Here is a 17,912-nt window from a genome sequence, read left to right on the forward strand (position 1 = left end):
GACTGTAATTTTCTTAGTTAACATTTTTTTTAAAGGCCTCTTCACTTTGGTCCCAGTCCACCTCCTCTTACCTGTCCCTAGGTATACGTAGTCTTGGGTTTGAGTCCCCTTGGCAAATTTCTGAAATAGTTTGAGCGAACTTGCTGTATCACTGTGTGACTTTTGTTTTGCTCATTTATGTCATTCATAGGTGCCGCGGTGGCGAGATGTTAACTACCTCGCCTGGTATACAGGCGGTTGTGCGTTCGATCCCGACCATGATGCCTGTATATTTGGAGTTTGTATGTTCTCGCTGTGATCGTGTGGATTTTTCTCTGGGTCCTCTGGTTTTTCCCTCCCAGATTGAGAAAGATGGGTTTAGAGTATTTGGCGGCTTTACATTTCCACGTGATAAGCCACTTCGATAAGATAACATTTTTATCCAGATCGCTTCTGAAAATGAGCGATATAGCTCAGTGGGGCCTTACCTGGAAAAAAAATAGTTTACTTTTATCTTGAGCCCAACTCCGCAGCCTTCTTCAAGCGGTTTGCCCATCATTCCCGACTAGTTGCTTTCCATTTCGTTTCCACGAGTTGTCGCGAGTGGAGAGAAATATCAACCGTTTCGGCTTAAGCTGAGGGACGTTAGTTGTTTATTCGGACTCAATTAAGTGAGCGCCTCTTATTCTCCCGCATTAATGCCCGGATCCTCGTGGCAACCTCCGGCAAACTCGCCTCATGTGCAGCAAGCACAAACTCCTAAACAGGCTGCAGGGTGCTAACTGGTACCCTTCAAGGATCACATTACACCTGTGCTCCTGTCCCTTCACTGGCTCCCTGTTCGTACCCGAATTGATTTTAAGATTCTCTTGGTGCTATTCAAGGCCTTAAATGGACTTACTCCTCCCTACATTCATGACCTCCTTCAGCCACATATTCCATCAAGATCATTAAGATCCTCAGATTGTGCATTGCTCACTGTCACCACGGTCTAGGCCACACACTTGGGGTGACGGTCCTTTTGCAATTGCGGCACCTAAACTCTGGAACTCGTTGACCCTTCGAGGTCAGGGGACTTCCGAGACACTTTACAAATCTTCAAATCTCGACTAAAACCGTATCTGTTTAAAATGGCTTTCTCTCGTTTTTTTTTATGAAACGTCTTCCTCACTTCTTCTTTCCTTGGTTGATGGTAAACTATTTCCGCCTTTCCATGCGTAGCCCCCTGAGAACGATTGTTAATGGGCACTTTATAAATGCTAACTATTATTATCATACTCGCGCCGGTGCATCGCACACGGTACGTGGACGGGGTGAGAGCGGATGTGCGGTGAGCTTGCGCTTGTCGATTGGGAGGCGGGGGGGGGGGGGCTCTGCTGATTTCCAGAGTCTTCCGCAGCCGCGCTCCCCACCTCCCCCAAATTTTAATCGTCCGCAGCCAACTCAACATCCCGAGTCGGGTGGGAGCTGCAATCTGCATGACAAATATTAATCAAAGCGGGCCCTGTCTGCAGACGCGTCCCGGGCTGGACGGCGTTACAGAGCGTGGCTTTTGTGCCCGTCACGTGCAGGAATCATACGGCGGCTCCGCGTTTTTTTCTTCTCTCGCGCCCGTTTCTTCGTGGCGACGAGCCCGCGGGATTGTGCGTGTGCCATAGAGAAAACCCCGACGCGAGGAAGGGAGAGGAGCGACCGTTACCGCCGACCTATCGCGGCAAAGCCTTCTCGTCGAGCGCGAGCGAGGCTTGAGAGGGGCACTGCGCATTTCCGTTTTGGGACGGGAGAATAAACTCCCTCTGTCGTCAGCCCCCCTCACCCCCCCCCCACCCCCAAGATGGAGGCGGCCGCCAAAAACGTGGCACTGTGGGTTTTTATCCGTTTGTCGAGATTTTGACTTGCGACCGCACACTCTCGGTCGAGCGCTACGAGAGGGTGCGGATTAGGTCACCTCCGCCCCCCGGATCGGTGCTTTGTCGGGATTACTGGGAGCCGAATATGCAAATCGTCAGTGATTACGCGACTGTTTCGCCAACATTAATTTCCACCAAGTGGTAAAAATTGCTCGGCCTTGCGCTGTTCAAGTCCTCCTCCTGGCATTAACAGATATGACTGTTTATCTTTGATTAGATTAAAACTCAATTTGCAGGAATTCAGTGTGTTCAAGGTATATTATTTGCAAGGCTTAAAATACCATGTTTGAGAGCATAATGTACATTTTTATTTTGTATCTTTTTGAAAACTGAGTGCCAAAGCTGTTGCTTATGTTTTTCTAATAATCTAGAGCTGTCTTCCAGTAAATTTTTTCACGATATAAATCTCTTGCTTTGAGATATTTATAATTTTATATACTTAAATCGTTTGCACTCGCAACTGGATCTTACTTTGGCGGTTCTGCACCGATGCTGGCAGATGTACGTATGTATGTGGAACTTCTTTCACACCATATGTAGCCAACGGTGCTAATCGGAGGTGCGGTGGAAGGACAACAAACTATTTTATATTTGTAAATTGCACAGCTTCAGTGGTGTCCTTATAACGGAAGGAAGAGCATTCCAGACGGCCGCAAAAACGCATCTGAAAGCGCGCGATGCAGTGGCCGTCTTTGTTAGATAGTTTGCCAAAACACGTCGCTGCGAGGATGACCGGAGATTGTGAGACGGGTACTGGTAAAGGGGCTGATGCGTTTGGCCGTTTCCCACAATCGCTGTGTGAAGATCTAATTGGTGATCTGTCGGCCTACGCAGAGAGGCAGCTCCCTACGTCCCGTGACCCGTGCCGATTGTGTAAATGCCCGGTTTGCGCGGCGCCTCTTTTTAAAGCCAGCCGGGCCAGCGGGTCGGTGACCCGGGCCACACAAAAACTTCCCATCGTTCCCCGACCGTTTAACGGCGCCGTGCACTCCTCCACGCTCGCTCGGGCCTGCCCGGTGACCGCATGCTGCCGGGCCCCCTCTGCGGTGCCGCCGCTGGGGCTGACCGCTACTAATCCAGCGCCGCTCCTCCGGCCGTCCGCGCTGCCCGACACGACGGTGGGGCTAGAGCACGGCCGTCGCCAGATGGAGCAATGAAAATGTTATTAATCTTAGTCTCGCCATAATCTTCTCGGCGGGCGCATCTGATAGCAAAATGAGAAGCCCGCACATTGGTGTGCCTGGAGCGTGCACCTTTGCGACCAACAAAAAAGAAAACCCCTAATATTAATCAGAAGGGAGATGTTAAATTGCGCATTTTCTTGAAGGCAAGTTTGCAACGACAAAGAACGATTTTTTTCCCCCGCGCCCCGCATTTGCATTATTACAATTGAAGCTGCGCGGGATAGCGCGAGCTGTATTGTGTCCGCCGCTTGTTTTTTCCCTGGATTGCTTCGCCTCGGGCCCCTTTCATCTGTGCGCTCTCGAGTTTGTCACGGGTGCTGGAGGGCGGGCAGGGGGTGGGGGGTCTGAGAAGAGGAGCGCCAGCCCCATTGGCTCCGAGTTCTCAACTCCCGCTCGCACCGAGACTTTGCCAGGAGTCACTGCGACTTAATTTCTGTCATCGATCTGTCACATCTTGGCAAATGCGAGATTTTTTTTTTCCCGCACGGAGGGGTAATCATTTTTAATGCTACCCTCCCAGCGCCCCACCGGTCCTGCGGTTTCATAATCCAGTAATTGCAGCGGTGGCATCGCGGTGGCATGGATTGAGGCGCGCGCTGCATCGTCAATATAAACAGCAGCGCCGAGGCAGTTAACAAGACACCGTGAATATAAAAATTATTATTATATTCATAATATAATTGTAATAATAATTATGAAATGAGTGTCACTCATACCCCGCCCCCCTCCGCCACCACCACGAGCAGCAGCGACTTGACAGCAGATGTCAGCGCACGGCTGTTCCCGACTTGTCCTGGGTGTTACGATGGTTGTGGATCGTGAGGACACAGCTTGTCCCATCGACCCCGCCCTCCGCCCCCCCACCCCCACCACATCTCGGGCCATCATTACCGTGATTAAACACTAGCGTCTAGAGCTTTACAAAGGAAAAGGTGCCATTCACGTCCTCCCGAGTCTTTTGTGTGCAGATCATAAAACTGCAAACACCGAATTGCAGGCGTAGGGCTTTGCGGCCAGGATTCCATGGCCGGCACATGGGGACTGACAACACGGGGCTTGGGCAGTCAACTTGTGCAAATATAGAGCTGATAAATGCAACTTGCTGATGGTGTTTTTTTTAAGCTTCAGGGCGCGTTTTGTTGCTCGTTTCTCCCCCACACCATCCCCCCTCCACCATCCCCCCCCCCACCATCTCCCCCACCATCCCGCACCTTCCGCCACGTTCTGTTCGCTCGTTAAAAGCGGAAAATGGTCGTCTCGCGCTTTAAAGCCTACTCCGTTTAGTGCGTCGCTGAATATTTAATGCAATTATTGTGCCGCCGAGCCACGCAGGCGCCAGATAATTGGCTGTAATTAGGGTTGAGCTGTAATCGGGCCTGATCACCTCATCAGTGGCAGGAGAGCCGGGCATGTGTTTGGACTGGCCCTCTCACAACAACTCATTAAAACGGGAGTTGTATCGATCGCGAAGTTTACGCGCGAGACGCTTAAACTCTGGCAATGCATCAAGCTGACAGCCCACCGTGAAGTGATTTACGGTCCACAAAGTTGGTATCTAAAGCAGACGCTACTTTAGTTAAAGAGAGACTTTGTTTTGCGGCGAGCCTTCCTTCCCCGTGTATCTCGTGTCCGAAGTTCCACATTAATCACGTATTGAGCACTTTGCAAGTGCTGCCACTCCTGAGTGCTACGCTCCGCTTGTGTGTAAAGGAAGCCCTGTGGTGCATTGATCGAGTAATTAGGGCTGAATGTGATTGAGCGAGCAGATACACCTTCGTAGCAACCGCAGTCATTAAACGGCTTCATTTCCATTTACCGACGGGGCTTACAGCCGAGGCGGGCCGCTTGTCTGGCCTAATGTTCCCATGACCGCTTTATTGATGCCCCCCCCCAAATAAAATTATGAGAGCAAGCAGGCTCGCTCTTTAAAGCTGGCGGGCCCTTTTTCCCCACAAATAAGAACGAACAAGCAATCGTCAATTTGTGGCTCATTTTTTTTATCGATTCGGTTTTAAGCTGGCAGTAATTTATTAACCCGGGGAGAGTTGGTGGCCTTTTGCTGACTGGCATAGGGTGGGGGGAGGGTCACTACTTTTGTGTGGAAATCTGGTCAACAATCCCCCAAAAAAAGAAATGGAGCGCATTTTACAAATATGAGGGAGCGTGCGTGCGTGGCGGGCGCGTTTTGGCGTAACACAATACCCCGCTTTGGAGTAATAAGCCCACAGAAGAGAGCTCCGTGTTGCTCATTTGTTTGTAATGCGGCAGCACAAAAGGTGGGGATGATGAAGCGTGGATTGTAAAAAAGCCTTGCAGGTGTCGCGTGCGGAGGCCTGGCCCAAGCGCTTTGCCAGACGCCCCTGTACGGCCGGAGGCCGTGCAAGAGGCACGTTGTGTCAACACGTGGAGCCTGTGTAATTAGGGGGTTTCACCCGCTGCCTGCTGCTACAACAACAACACACACACCGTCGCGCTTCCTGCAGCCTAAACGTTATGCATTTGCGCTCGGCGAAAATGACGGGCTCGTGGAAAATGGAGGCGCCGGGGTTTTTTTTTGGTCACACTCTCTTTTGAAAAACACGGTCATTAGCTTAATGATGTCCTCATGCAACAAAGGCCGGCGCTGGCGGTTCATCCGCACGCCGGCGGTTCACCCATACGCGCCGATTGTCTCTCGGACGCGCCGCCGCAGAACATTACCTCGCTCGTTCGTATCTTCATGCAAATGTCCCCAGGCGGGTTCCCCAGGGGAGCCGTGTTCCGGCTGCCTCTGCTGGATTGCGGGAAATGAAAAAATCGACGGGACAGAGATGATCATTCTCGCTCAGATGATTGGGAATGGCGCGCCTTCCTTTCCGTTTTTTTCTTTTCCCTCCCTTCCCCGGCTGTCTTAATTTTCTGACGGCGTTCACTTGTGGAGCGCTGTAGATGCCTGCCGAGAGAGTGAGCGGCAGGGCCCAGGCAGAGCCGCGCTCTCTCTCTCTCTGTCCTCCTGTCTGCGTTTCCACTGGAGGGTCCATGAAATATGGATTATTTCAGATACGTGGGAGAATGGTTACACTATTGGCTTCTTCCCCCCCCCCCCATTCTCTCTTTGCAGTTTTATTTACTTATTTATCTCCGTGTATTTTGGTGGTACGAGAAGGGAGGAGGAGGAGTCCACGGCGCAAAGTTGTCAGCTTGGTTTCCAAAAGGCTGCAGAAATCGATCCGGGGCCAATTAGCCGTTGGCCATGATAAAAATGGCCGCTGTAATGGCCAGCTCTGTCTCCATCCAGGTGGGAGGTGGAAGGGGTGGGGATGGGGCTGAATTAGCTGTTTGCACGCCGAGGTCGCGTGGCCTGTAATGGCGAACAGGTGCGTGCGCCAGCGACGGCTCGAGACACCTCTTGTTTACCCGACCGCTTTCTTCTGAATTTTCAAAAAAAGGTCCCTGTGCGTTCTCTTTAGGATGGAGCGGAGGGAGAGCGTCGAGCGCCGCCAGAATCCGCGAAAACGGCCGGGGGTCGCGTTCGTAAAGTAGCGGTGCCGTTTCACCCCACCGGTTGTAAACGGCGGACCTGGCCTTCGTCCAAACAACAGGGTCCTGTGTTTTGGGGTCTTACGGCAAATGCTAATGAAGGCTTGGCACTTGTTTGGGTACCACCGCCACAAACAAAGATGACCGTAATTAAAGCCGCGGCATCCTTGGCCTCCCTTAATCTGCCAGCCACAGTTTTAATTAAAATTATCGGTCATTCTCGTGGTCTCGAAAAGCTTAAAAAGGGATACATTCATAAAGGCGCGCGAGGGGTAGGGCCAAGTTAATGAAAATGATGTTTGCACCTGGCAGAGTAATATTAATCCGCCACTGCCTGGGTGGGATTTGCTCGGCCGGGTTTTACAGCCTGTTATTTCACAGTCAGAGGATTAGAGCCAGCACCAAAAAACACAAGCAATTTATTTTTATAAATGTGTAAAGGGAGTCGGAGCTGGGGTAGGCAGGGGCATGGGGGCGGAGGGGACGATGAGATGGGGGCGGAGGGGACGATGAGATGGGGGCGGAGGGGACGATGAGATGGGGGCGGAGGGGACGATGAGATGGGGGCGGAGGGGACGATGAGATGGGGGCGGAGGGGACGATGAGATGGGGGCGGAGGGGACGATGAGATGGGGGCGGAGGGGACGATGAGATGGGGGCGGAGGGGACGATGAGATGGGGGCGGAGGGGACGATGAGATGGGGGCGGAGGGGACGATGAGATGGGGGCGGAGGGGACGATGAGATGGGGGCGGAGGGGACGATGAGATGGGGGCGGAGGGGACGATGAGATGGGGGCGGAGGGGACGATGAGATGGGGGCGGAGGGGACGATGAGATGGGGGCGGAGGGGACGATGAGATGGGGGCGGAGGGGACGATGAGATGGGGGCGGAGGGGACGATGAGATGGGGGCGGAGGGGACGATGAGATGGGGGCGGAGGGGACGATGAGATGGGGCGGAGGGGACGATGAGATGGGGGCGGAGGGGACGATGAGATGGGGGCGGAGGGGACGATGAGATGGGGGCGGAGGGGGATCTGAGGCTTGGTGGGGGGGGGGGGCAGAAGAAGTGGGGCAGTTTTGGTTATAAAACCGCAGCCATCGCCAAAAACTTAAATTGCTTCTTGCGTCACGCTGTCCTCGCGAAAGTGCTCGGCTGTGGTCGGTCGCTAAGGGTGCGTGCGTGAGAGTCGTCCGGGGTGCGTGCGTGAGAGTCGTCCGGGGTGTGTGCGTGAGAGTCACCCGTCGCCTAATTGCGAATTTGGACTGCGTCATCGGCAGCTGCGGCGTTATGGCAGCGGCCGCTTAACTTGAACAAAAAAAATTCTCCTTTGCAAAAACAATCACAAGTGCTGATGTGGACGGCTGTTGTCATCGGCAAACAAAGGCGTTTTGCATGAATAATTCAGCCGCAGGCCCCCCCAAGCCCTTTTGGCTGCCGGGGTCGCAGTCTCTGGCCCAAACTTGTTGGTAAACGAGGAGATGAGGGCGTGGGTTTTCGCTGCAGCGACGACGACGGTTCCGGGCGAGCAAAAAGACATTACGAATACCCGAGGCCAATTCGGCACCGTCCGACAGCCCGCCAACTTTCCGAAAGCGGTGCAAAGGCGCGACCCTCCAATGAAGCCGTGATTTTAGACGTAACGACCGAGGATGGCAGCACCGGCAAAAGCAGCTCAATCAAATAATTCAGCCTGCATAGTAATTGATGTAAATAGTTATCAGATTAACATAATAAAGAGCAGTCTAATATAATCTGCAGGTTACCAAAAGGGGGGTTTTGTTCTGCCAATAATCCTCCCTTCTTCTCTTAAGCTCTTTAGGGGGGGGCCCCGCATAATTTGTAGGCTGGGTGGAGAATAGATGGGAATCGAGCAATGTGGAATTTGATTGGCCAAAATACAACTTTCCCAAATAAGCCGTCCTCTTTCATCCTGGACCGTTAAAGACCTTCCCCCGTGGTCTCGGCGTCCGGAGAAAGGACAAGCCGTGACTCCGCGCCGGCGCTCACGGCTTGCTCACTGTTTCCTTGCACGGCTGGAGATTTTTTTTCTCTTCTTCCCACCCCCCCCGAAAAAAAGAAAGCATTATTTATTTATTTCGCATTCATCCCGCGGGTGCGCGGGGATTCAAGCCCGGCGAGGGCTCGGAGGCGATGCGGCCGCTGCAGAGGAAGGCCGCCTTGCTCTTCCCAGCGGCCGCGTGCAGCTCCGACGGCCCGCCGGCGCGCGCCGAGGTGACGGGACGAGCCGGCGACGGAGCGCGCGACGACCGCGACGGTTTATTTTTTGTCCGTTTGTTTGCGATTTTTTTTTTTTTTTCCGAGTTGTGGGATTTACGGCAAGTGAGCGGAAATGCCGGCAGAGCGAATATTAACCGAATGGGCAACTCGCCGCGCGTGCCGGCTCGCGTGTGATTCCGTGCGATCCGGTCGGTATTGCGCACGCGGTTGTTTTTTGTCGTGCGTTCCTCGTTTGCTTAACTGCACGTGCTCTGCGGAACATGTGGCCGACCGCGCGCTCTCGTTTGCGGTTCGTCTCGTGCTCTGGCTCTACCGAGCGGAGAGGAGTGGAGGCGAGGCGTGCAACGCGTTATCCGCTCGCACCCTGCTCCTGGATCATGCATTTATCCCTAAAGCGAGAAACGTTGCCTCGCTGGCATACCCCCCCACCTGCTGCGTGGACGAGGGCGACGTTGGTCGTCAGTGTGTGGTGCCAGCGTGGACATGCGTGTGTCGAGGAACTGTGGTGCATCGCTTTTGCACTTTGACCTCCACGAGCTTGGTTTGATTCCCAGCGAGCGTTAAGATCCATGGCAAGAGGTGTCTGCACCTGTTCTGCTGTCCTCCATTAGGTCAATGCCACTACAAGTGGGGACCAGGTTTGCTCTGCGAATATCGGCCGTCTGCGGTTCTGGCCAAGAGGCTTCCTCTAGTGCCTCGTTGGACTTTAATATGTGCTCGCCAACTGCACTTAACCATAGGTTATTTGAGGCGAACACTGGAAATAGCGTTCTTGAGGGGAGCCAGGTGTTCTTCTACTCGTGTGCCTGGGTGCACAGATATCCATGAACGCAGGAAAGCTGATCGTCTGTACTTCACCGGTGATGACTAGTTGAACCAAACCACTGCAGTTGTTGAAACGGTTCGTTCAGTTCGTACGGAGGTAACGAAATGGAAATATCATTTACACGTAACGCACTGAACTCGGTAACTTTGACGGTTTATCTATGTCCCTGCGACTTTTAAGTGAAGCTAGATTGGAGGCCACGGGCTTAAGCCCCCTCTACAATGGTTAGAAACGTGCCGTTTTAAAGTATTTGTCTGCTGTGAATGTCCACGTGATAAGCCACTTAGTTGTGTTGTTGTTTGTGGCTAGGTCGACTTCTGAAACAATAACTACGTAGCTCAGTGAGCCTTTCCTGGTAAAATAAAATAAATAGTTTAGTTTGAGTTTAAAACTCCGAACTGGCTCACCAAACGAGGCCAAAGCCGGTGTTCTGGCATGAAAATAAAGATGGGGAACGGGTGGAGGGGGAGGAGTGTAGTCGTACTTTCATGTCATCGTCATTGTTATTAGTCACCTTTTGTAATCTTGGGAGCCAGAGTTGGCTTGTATGGAGCCCACTGGCGGCTTCAGTACAATATGGATCGGCACCAATTGTTGTGAACTGTTGTTTTGAGGCTTTTTTTATTAACTCACACTTGTATATTACCAGGTGATGATGAATAAATGAAAGTTTTTTTCTTTGCAAAGGACATTGTTGAAAGTTTTATTTTCAGAGTTTCTCAGCGCCTGGTTTGGGCTTTGTAAGGGGGTCAAAGAGTCATGTAAGTTTTCCTAAATTTGGCAGCGTGGCGGGAGTATTCTAAAACCTCCCGGACCCGTCCCCCACACACACGCGGCGAGGAAACACTTAGCACTGCCCTCCCATCTCCTAACGGTTCCCTAACTCTCCCCCATCCTCCTCCTTCCGTCCGAACCCCGCAGCACCTGCAGAAGCAGGAGGCCTCGTCGCCGGTGGAGGGCTGCCTGTTCGTGTGCACGCTCTGCGACTTCTCCACGCACGCCAAGCTCGCTTTGCTGCAGCACGCGCGCTCGCTGCGCCACCAGCAGAGCGAGGGCCTGCGCCGACTGCAGCAGCTCCACCGAGGCCTGGCGCAGGAGGCCGCGGGGGCCGGCGGGGTCACGGCCGCCGGACTGGGGGTGGCGGGCGGGGAGGACGAGCTGGCGCAGATCTTCTGCGTGCGCGAGGCGCCACAGCCACAGAGTGGTGAGTGGCTCGCATCCACGGCACGTGCGTGTGTACGTACGTAAGTGCGCACGTGCGTGCGTGTGACTAATACGCAGCAGTGTGGCGCAGTAGGCAGCACAGGTGGTGAGTGCGCCCTCAGTCAGTCGACCCATGGCACCTGGGGTCTGTCCCATGACCTCCTGCCAGCAGTGACCCATCCACACTTCGCGCAGCCTCAAAATGCACCTAGCTTGGCACAGGTGCTATGGTGATGTCACCACCACTTATCCGCGAATGGCAGCTGTTGCTGCGATCGTGTTTTTGTGGAAGGGAGAGGTGGATGGCGGTGATTATCCCCTCCCCGTGCTATGAATCTGGCGACAAAAGTTCGATTCCCGCTCGTGGATAATGTCGGTGACGAATATTTAAACTGGGCCTGGGCCTTCCTGAGGTTAACTGTGCCTCATGCGAGTACCTGGTGCCGTGTGTAAACACAAAGCACTGGGGGGCAGGGGGGGGTGGTGCTGAGCACCCACCTCCTCGTGGGGCATCCCAGCATTAATACGTGCTCACTAACAGCACTTGCCCCGGCAGTCTGATCAAGGCTACGTGGGGGATCTTTGTTATTGTGTGTGTGTAATGCAATTGATAACACATGCTCAAAACGTAAGGTTTAAAGCATGCTTTGGCTGTTTTTAATTTAATAGAGTGTCTAGGAGAGTGACAGCTCTTCATTGTCTAATCCAGCAATATCAAGAAGCGGCTTTCGTAGCGCGCACGTGTATTGTGCGCGTGCGCGAGTGCGTTCGTGCGAGCGCCTGCGCCCGCATTAGCATTTGTTTTACTTTCGCTCGTTTCCATCACACCGGTGCGCATGGGATAGAACGCAGGCGGGGAAGGGCACCCGCCGCAGAGGTGCGGGGCGAGCAGGCGGTGGGGAAGACACCGGGGAGAAGAAAAGCACTGACTTATAAATGTTCTGTATCTGAAAATGAGTGTTCACACATGCATCACATTAGGAACTCCAAAGCTGTAATTCTGTATTCTGTTTGTTTCTATAGGGACCCACTGTCACGGCAAAAAAAGCACCAGCTGCATTTTCTACGATACGTTATATTACTCACCAACTTTTCTTGTCTGCTTTATCAATTTACATGAAAGCTTTTCCTTTGGATCACCGCCACCTAGCTAGTTAGACAATGTCTGCGTCGGACGTCACTCCCCGAGGAAGCAACGGTGCATTCACAGCGGACGGGCATTTCAATAACAGATAGGCCCTGTGGTGGGCCGTGGCAGCTGGGAGGGTAACCTGACCTGGATCGGCAAGGGGTCGCGCCCCACTCAGGAGCAGGCACACCTCGTCGCGTCTAGACGGCAGCAGAGGGGGCGGCAGCAGCAGCAGCTCGCGTCGAGGCCTGGGCCGCGGCAGCACAGCTTGTTCTCATTAGGCCCATCAGATGGGGAAAATGTGAGAGCGCGCAGGGTTGATGGGAACCACTTGCCCCAGGCCCCCCCGCCTCTCCTTCACCCCGCTTGTACCCCCCCCCTCCTCGCCACCTCGCCCCCCTCCCCTCCACCTTGCTTGCTCCCACCCCCACCAACCCCTGCCGTCAACCCTCCTCTCCACCTAGCCTGCTTCCCCGGCTTCTCTCCGAGGCATGCAGAAGGTTACAAAATCCAGCCCCAAAAGGTTTCCATTAGGCAAACTTTCTCCCCCGGTGTAATCTTTAATTTCCGCTCCCATTACGTTAATGCCCCTGCTCCAGATTTGGGACCCATTTTGCGGTTTGAGCCGCAGACAAGAAAGTAGCAGAACCATGTGGCTCATTAAAAAACCAGGGAATGATTAAGATTTATGAAGTGCTGTTGCGTGCGATCCACAGCTTTGGGTAGGAATGCTGCTCAAGTATTTTTTTCTCTCCCCTCCATCAAATCTGAAATTCATTTCTAAGTTTATTAGATGTTGTGGAACTTTGCCACGGTTCAGAGTTTTAGAAAATGAAAACTGTAACACATATATGGACATTGGCTCCGCCCGCAGGCTTGTCCGTCATAATTCTAAAAGGTTAAAAATTAAGAGGGTAACTTCAAAGCACGCAGCGATCCTGCCCAGGAATACCGCGTGTAGCATTACGGCGGTGCGCCAGCGCGTCGCGGAATATTGGGGCTGGAAATTGAAATGCGTTCCTGCCCATTACACGATAGGGTTGTACTTCAGCGGAATACGATTTGAAGGGGAGAGCTTTGGGAGGGGGGAGGGGCGGCGAGCGAAATCATTATCAGCATGCGAGGTAACGGGGCGACTTGGAGGTGAGAGGGAGGGCGGGGGGGGGGCAGGGGGGCGTTCGCGTAATTGGAAAATTGAACAATGTCATGAAAATTACTTTTGTAAGCAAAGCTGCTTTCAATCAGCAGAGTTTTTTTAGTCGTGCATAAATTGATTCAGTGTGAGGGGCGGGGGTTGGTGGTTTTGAGCTTGGCATCGTACCGCGTCGGAGAGAAACAATATTGCGTGTGACAAACGCAGGTCAAAATTAAGCGGAGGTCGTTACGAGGGCCTTTGCTGACTGGATAAGCCGTTTCCCTCCGCAAAACTCTGCCAAGATGTGTTTTAAGCTGTCAATTTCCGTCACAATAACTAGCATTCCAAGGTGTCCTTCAGGGCACGGGGAGCCACGGTAGTGCTGCGATGGCGGAGCAAAACCGTCATCCCACGTTTCACGACACCTGTTGACTCGTTTAACGTTGGCTGGTGAGGGATGCGCGTGATGGGGGCGGGCGGCGCACCGCCCAACCATACTCGCCGCACACGAGCCAAAAATACAAACGCAAAGATCCCCCCCCCCCCCCCCCCCTGTTAGCGAGTGCCTATGAAGGCCGGCACAGCCTTCATAGGCACTGGAGATGTTTACGACACTGGAGATGTTTACGACACACCCACACCAGGTACTCATTTGAGGCCGAGTCGATGTAGGGGAGGCCCAGAACCGGTTCGGATAATTAATCGTCACTGGTGTTAGCTGTGAGCGAGAATCGAACTCAGGTCTCCGGGTTCTTAGGGCAGCATAGCGCAGCATAGCGCTAACCGCTGCACTACCGCACACGAAACAACAAACCGAACCACACACGGCCTAACCACGCCAGCCACCACATACAGAGCCCTAACAGCAGTAACCACGTGAAAACAACGCATAGATTCCCACTTCATAGAATGAAGTAGTGATAATGATAATTACTTATCGAGGAAAGCCACACTCGACTTTATTTTTGGAGGGTCCTGCTCCATTGGGTTTTTACTTTAAGATGTGTTCAGCCAATTAATGATGAGTTGTATTAAATTTTGATTAAAGCTTTCATGACTGCAGGGATTCATATTCTTGGTTCTTTCGGTAAAGTCACACCTGATGTTGATTGCTTGTGTTGCAGTCGAAACGTCGTGAGAATTTTTATTGTTTTATATTTATATTATTTTATTATTTCCCTTCTACGTGACTTTACCGAAAGAACCAAGAATATAATGATGAGTTGTGTTCATGCAAATGGGAGGAAACCAGAGCACCCAGAGAACCCATTGCATGCGAAGGGGCAACAATCTATCCCCGTACAGATGGAAACAGATGGCGATTAGTCCACTTCCTGTACTGCTTTTTCCTCGCAAGCCAGGGCATGGCGCCTCCGCGACGCTCAAGGGAACGTAGTTTCACAACATTTGCGTGCAATCCACCAACCCCCGCCTCCACACAACCTCAAACGCAAAGCATAATGGCATCAGTATACTCGACGTGAACATATCGGTAAAACATACAGAGCTTAACTACGCCGGCCAGTGCATCTACGTATGTATGTTGAACTTCTTTCGCACCGTACATAGCCAACCGTGCTAATCGGAGTTGCACGGACCCTAACCACACAAATTGTAACCGCACCAAACCAGGACACAATCCCTAACCACACCATGCCAAGGCAGAGAGTGGTGGTTGTAGCAAACCTGGCATTAAACGCATGGAATCGCCGGCTCACAGTGATCAAATTTGAGATGAAAAAGGGAAGTTTGGAGCTTTTGGCTTAAAGAAATTGTATAACTTTTTTGAAAAAAATCTTCAATATATAAGGCATTAGCGATAAAAGAGACAAATCTGAGCGTGATAGAATTATTAATAATCTGGAGCTACAATGTTGATGGTTCCTTTTTGATCTAATATCTCTGATGTTTTCGCTCTAAGCGGTTGATTTGGCGGGGCTCTCAGGCCCGTCCGGCACATTTTTTAACAAATGTACATTTTCAAGCCGAATTACAAGCCCACTGATACGGCCGGGGGGATGTCTAAATTGAGCTCGGTTGCTTGGAAAGGTTATTAAAACTTAAAAGTTGAAGCACATCTTGAGTTAGTTTTAAACTCATTTTAAGATACCAGGTGGGTAATTTGCCAAAGCGCACAGCTCGCATATCACTCTGCTCTCACGGGCTCGCCGCCCTTTGAAGTCGCTGCCAGCGACGCTCTGCTCGTCCTCCCAGTGGCGCTCACAAACGCATAAATCCAGGAAGCCCACAGAGCTTACTGATCACAGCATACAAAACGTATTATTTGCTTTGGACACGTGTTTTTTTTTTACCCCTTCCTCACTCGGCACAGAAAATTCAAATTCATTTTGCCTAATGCCTCTTTTACGCACAAGATCTGCTAAGTCTGTAAGTTGAAAAGGATGGCTGTAATGTGTGCAAGAGGAGGGAGGGACACGGCGCTCAGAACTTCCTTGCCGCGCGCGGCAGCCAAGCCGCCGCTCGCCACGCCAAAGAGTAAACGCGCGCTCGTGTTTCGCTACCGGGGGCTCCGCTTCTTGAGCGGCTGCCGATCGTGGTGTAACACGCTGCTGTGCCGCGCCGGCGAACGGCTACGACGCTAAGAGGATGGCGGCGTACAGTGCGCTGCGCGGCTCCCGGCTAGAGGAAAGGAAAAAACAAGCAAAAGCTCGGCCACCGTAATAAAAGTAAAAAATTCGAAGGTCGAATAAACACGGGGTGCGCCAGTCAGCGCACCGCGGGACTCGATCGAGGGTACCCGCGAGCGGCCCCAGAGCCATGGACTGTAAGGGCCGGGACCTGCGGGGCCCTCCGCTTTCTAATATCCAAACACCACTGCGTGTTGGTTTGCCCCCTAATGTCTTGGCAACTGGGAGTTTTGGAAAAACATTTTACGGCCCCTGTATATGTTCAGCGCCGCAACGAGCAAGGGGCCCCGTGAGCTGCGCTCGTGCACCGCTATCTCCTCGACAATCTCGGCATAGCCATTGAAATGCAAAAGTGGTTTTATTAATCGCGATTGGGGCTTTTGTTTTGTAAAGATGCGGGATTTACGTTTTGATGCTGGACGACACCGGGGCGCGGTGTTGGGCGCGAGAGCAACTGCCGCGTTTGTAAAAAAAATTATCTAGAAACGAACCGTGTTTACCGTTTCTGTCCTTTTTGAATTGTAAATATTGGGGAATTCCTGCAGAACTGCGTGACGTCCGTTAGAAACGATACTCATCTCTCTCCGCGCTGACGGCTCCCGTCTCCCAGGGTGGCAAGTTCGGGTGAGCGAGACACCCTCCCGGTGAATACCCGCGCAGGGGCTGCATGGAAGAGAGGCTCAATCTGTTGCGTGGCTATTAGAGTGCTTTTACCGAAGAGGTAGGGGAGCCTCTAATGCTCTTTTCTTATTTATGAGTTCGTTTTGTTTAAGAAACAAATCAAATTATGCGCTCGGTTGGGATGGCTTTGACTTGCGGGCCCCTCGCCATTGTTTAAAAGCCCGGAGGATCGCAGCGCGAGCGGCTCGCCACAAACGCCAGGGGAAATTCAAGGTCAGCGTTATCTACCAACAAACCTTCCCACCCATTAAAGAATGGAAATGAACCATTATTCTTCGGCCCTTTTATCGCTCTATCTGCCCGAGGCCAAAAACTGGTGGTGGGCGGGCGGGGGGGCGGGGGGGCGGGGGGGGGGGGAGAAATGGTTAAACCTGTTCACCGTGGTGCTCCCTGGCATCCAGCCCGTACTTCGTGGCACAGGGAGGATGAACCTCACCCCGTCGTGACATTATCAGGAACAATGCGCGTCCGCGGCCTGTTATTCGATTTTCTCTAAAGCGAGCCGGTGTTGCCTTCCAGCCGCGGGTTTAAATGGCCAGACAGTAATTACGCGAGGGGCGCTCACTGCGATCGCACGTTATCCCGCGTGTCTGTCTCTGTTGGGACGGAATTCGGGGGGGGGGGTGGGGGGAGCATGTGGCTGGCCTCGCCAGGACCACGGGCCACGGGGGCCGGTTCGGCGGCGAACAGCGCCAAGCGTTTTCTCGTGGTACAGGTGGTGGCTGGCGTTCCCCCCCCCCCCCCCCCCCCCCCCCCACTTTGACCAGAAAATGCGGCATCGGCACGGGCAGCCGTTAGCCTACCGTTATTTCCAAAATTCACTCTGTGGGGGGAAGGGGGGCGGATGGCGAAGCGAGTGGGAAAATAAATACGGGGGGAATATGCCGTGACACAATATAATTCGTTTAGTTTTGCATTATATAGTTATCTATCGAATTGCTCCCAGCACGTGGCACAAAACGTCCGACATTAAGCTGACACGGTACAGCAAGAAAACTAATTGGAGAGTACACCCACAAAAAACCTAGGCACCGCCTCTCAACTCCGCAGTTGTATCAATGCGTGCGGCCGTTTTGCCGCTTTCCTTGATAGTGCAGTGTGGGTTTACGTGCACACGTTGCAATTGGGCCCGGTTTGCGAGGAATAATAACGAGCAGATTTTCCGTGCCAGACGCGGCACGAAGGAAGCGCCGCCGTTGGTAGCTCGGCTGCAGGAATGCACTCGAGCGGCTAATTTGTTCACTTTTCATCCGCGGGTAGTTATCGTGCTGCTCCGCACTCAAGCGTCGCCGCAAAGACACAACGTGGCAGCCCCCCGTGCCATGATTGTGCCGTCTCCTCCGCAGACTGTGCGGCGAGCCGGCGGAGGTGCAGCATTAATTGAGGGCGTCCTGCTTTTGATGTCGTAATTCGGGCTCCGTGCTGCATATTGTAAATGAAATTACGATGGCCCAAA

General features: G+C 52.7%; 1 protein-coding gene across 11 annotated transcripts in view; it reads left to right on the top strand.

The window, feature by feature from the left end:
• ZFHX3 (zinc finger homeobox 3) overlaps positions 1-17,912 on the top strand; it is a 247,930-nt gene that overhangs the window by 159,688 nt on the left and 70,330 nt on the right. For all 11 annotated transcript variants that reach the window (XM_061548417.1, XM_061548414.1, XM_061548420.1 and 8 more), the window contains one exon: positions 10,582-10,864. In XM_061548417.1, the coding sequence (XP_061404401.1) occupies positions 10,582-10,864 (283 nt within the window). The remainder of the gene's footprint in view (positions 1-10,581; positions 10,865-17,912) is intronic.

Source organism: Lethenteron reissneri, chromosome 9 (assembly GCF_015708825.2).
Source record: "Lethenteron reissneri isolate LAM-NWPU_2019-01 chromosome 9, ASM1570882v1, whole genome shotgun sequence".
Lineage (NCBI taxonomy): Eukaryota > Metazoa > Chordata > Hyperoartia > Petromyzontiformes > Petromyzontidae > Lethenteron > Lethenteron reissneri.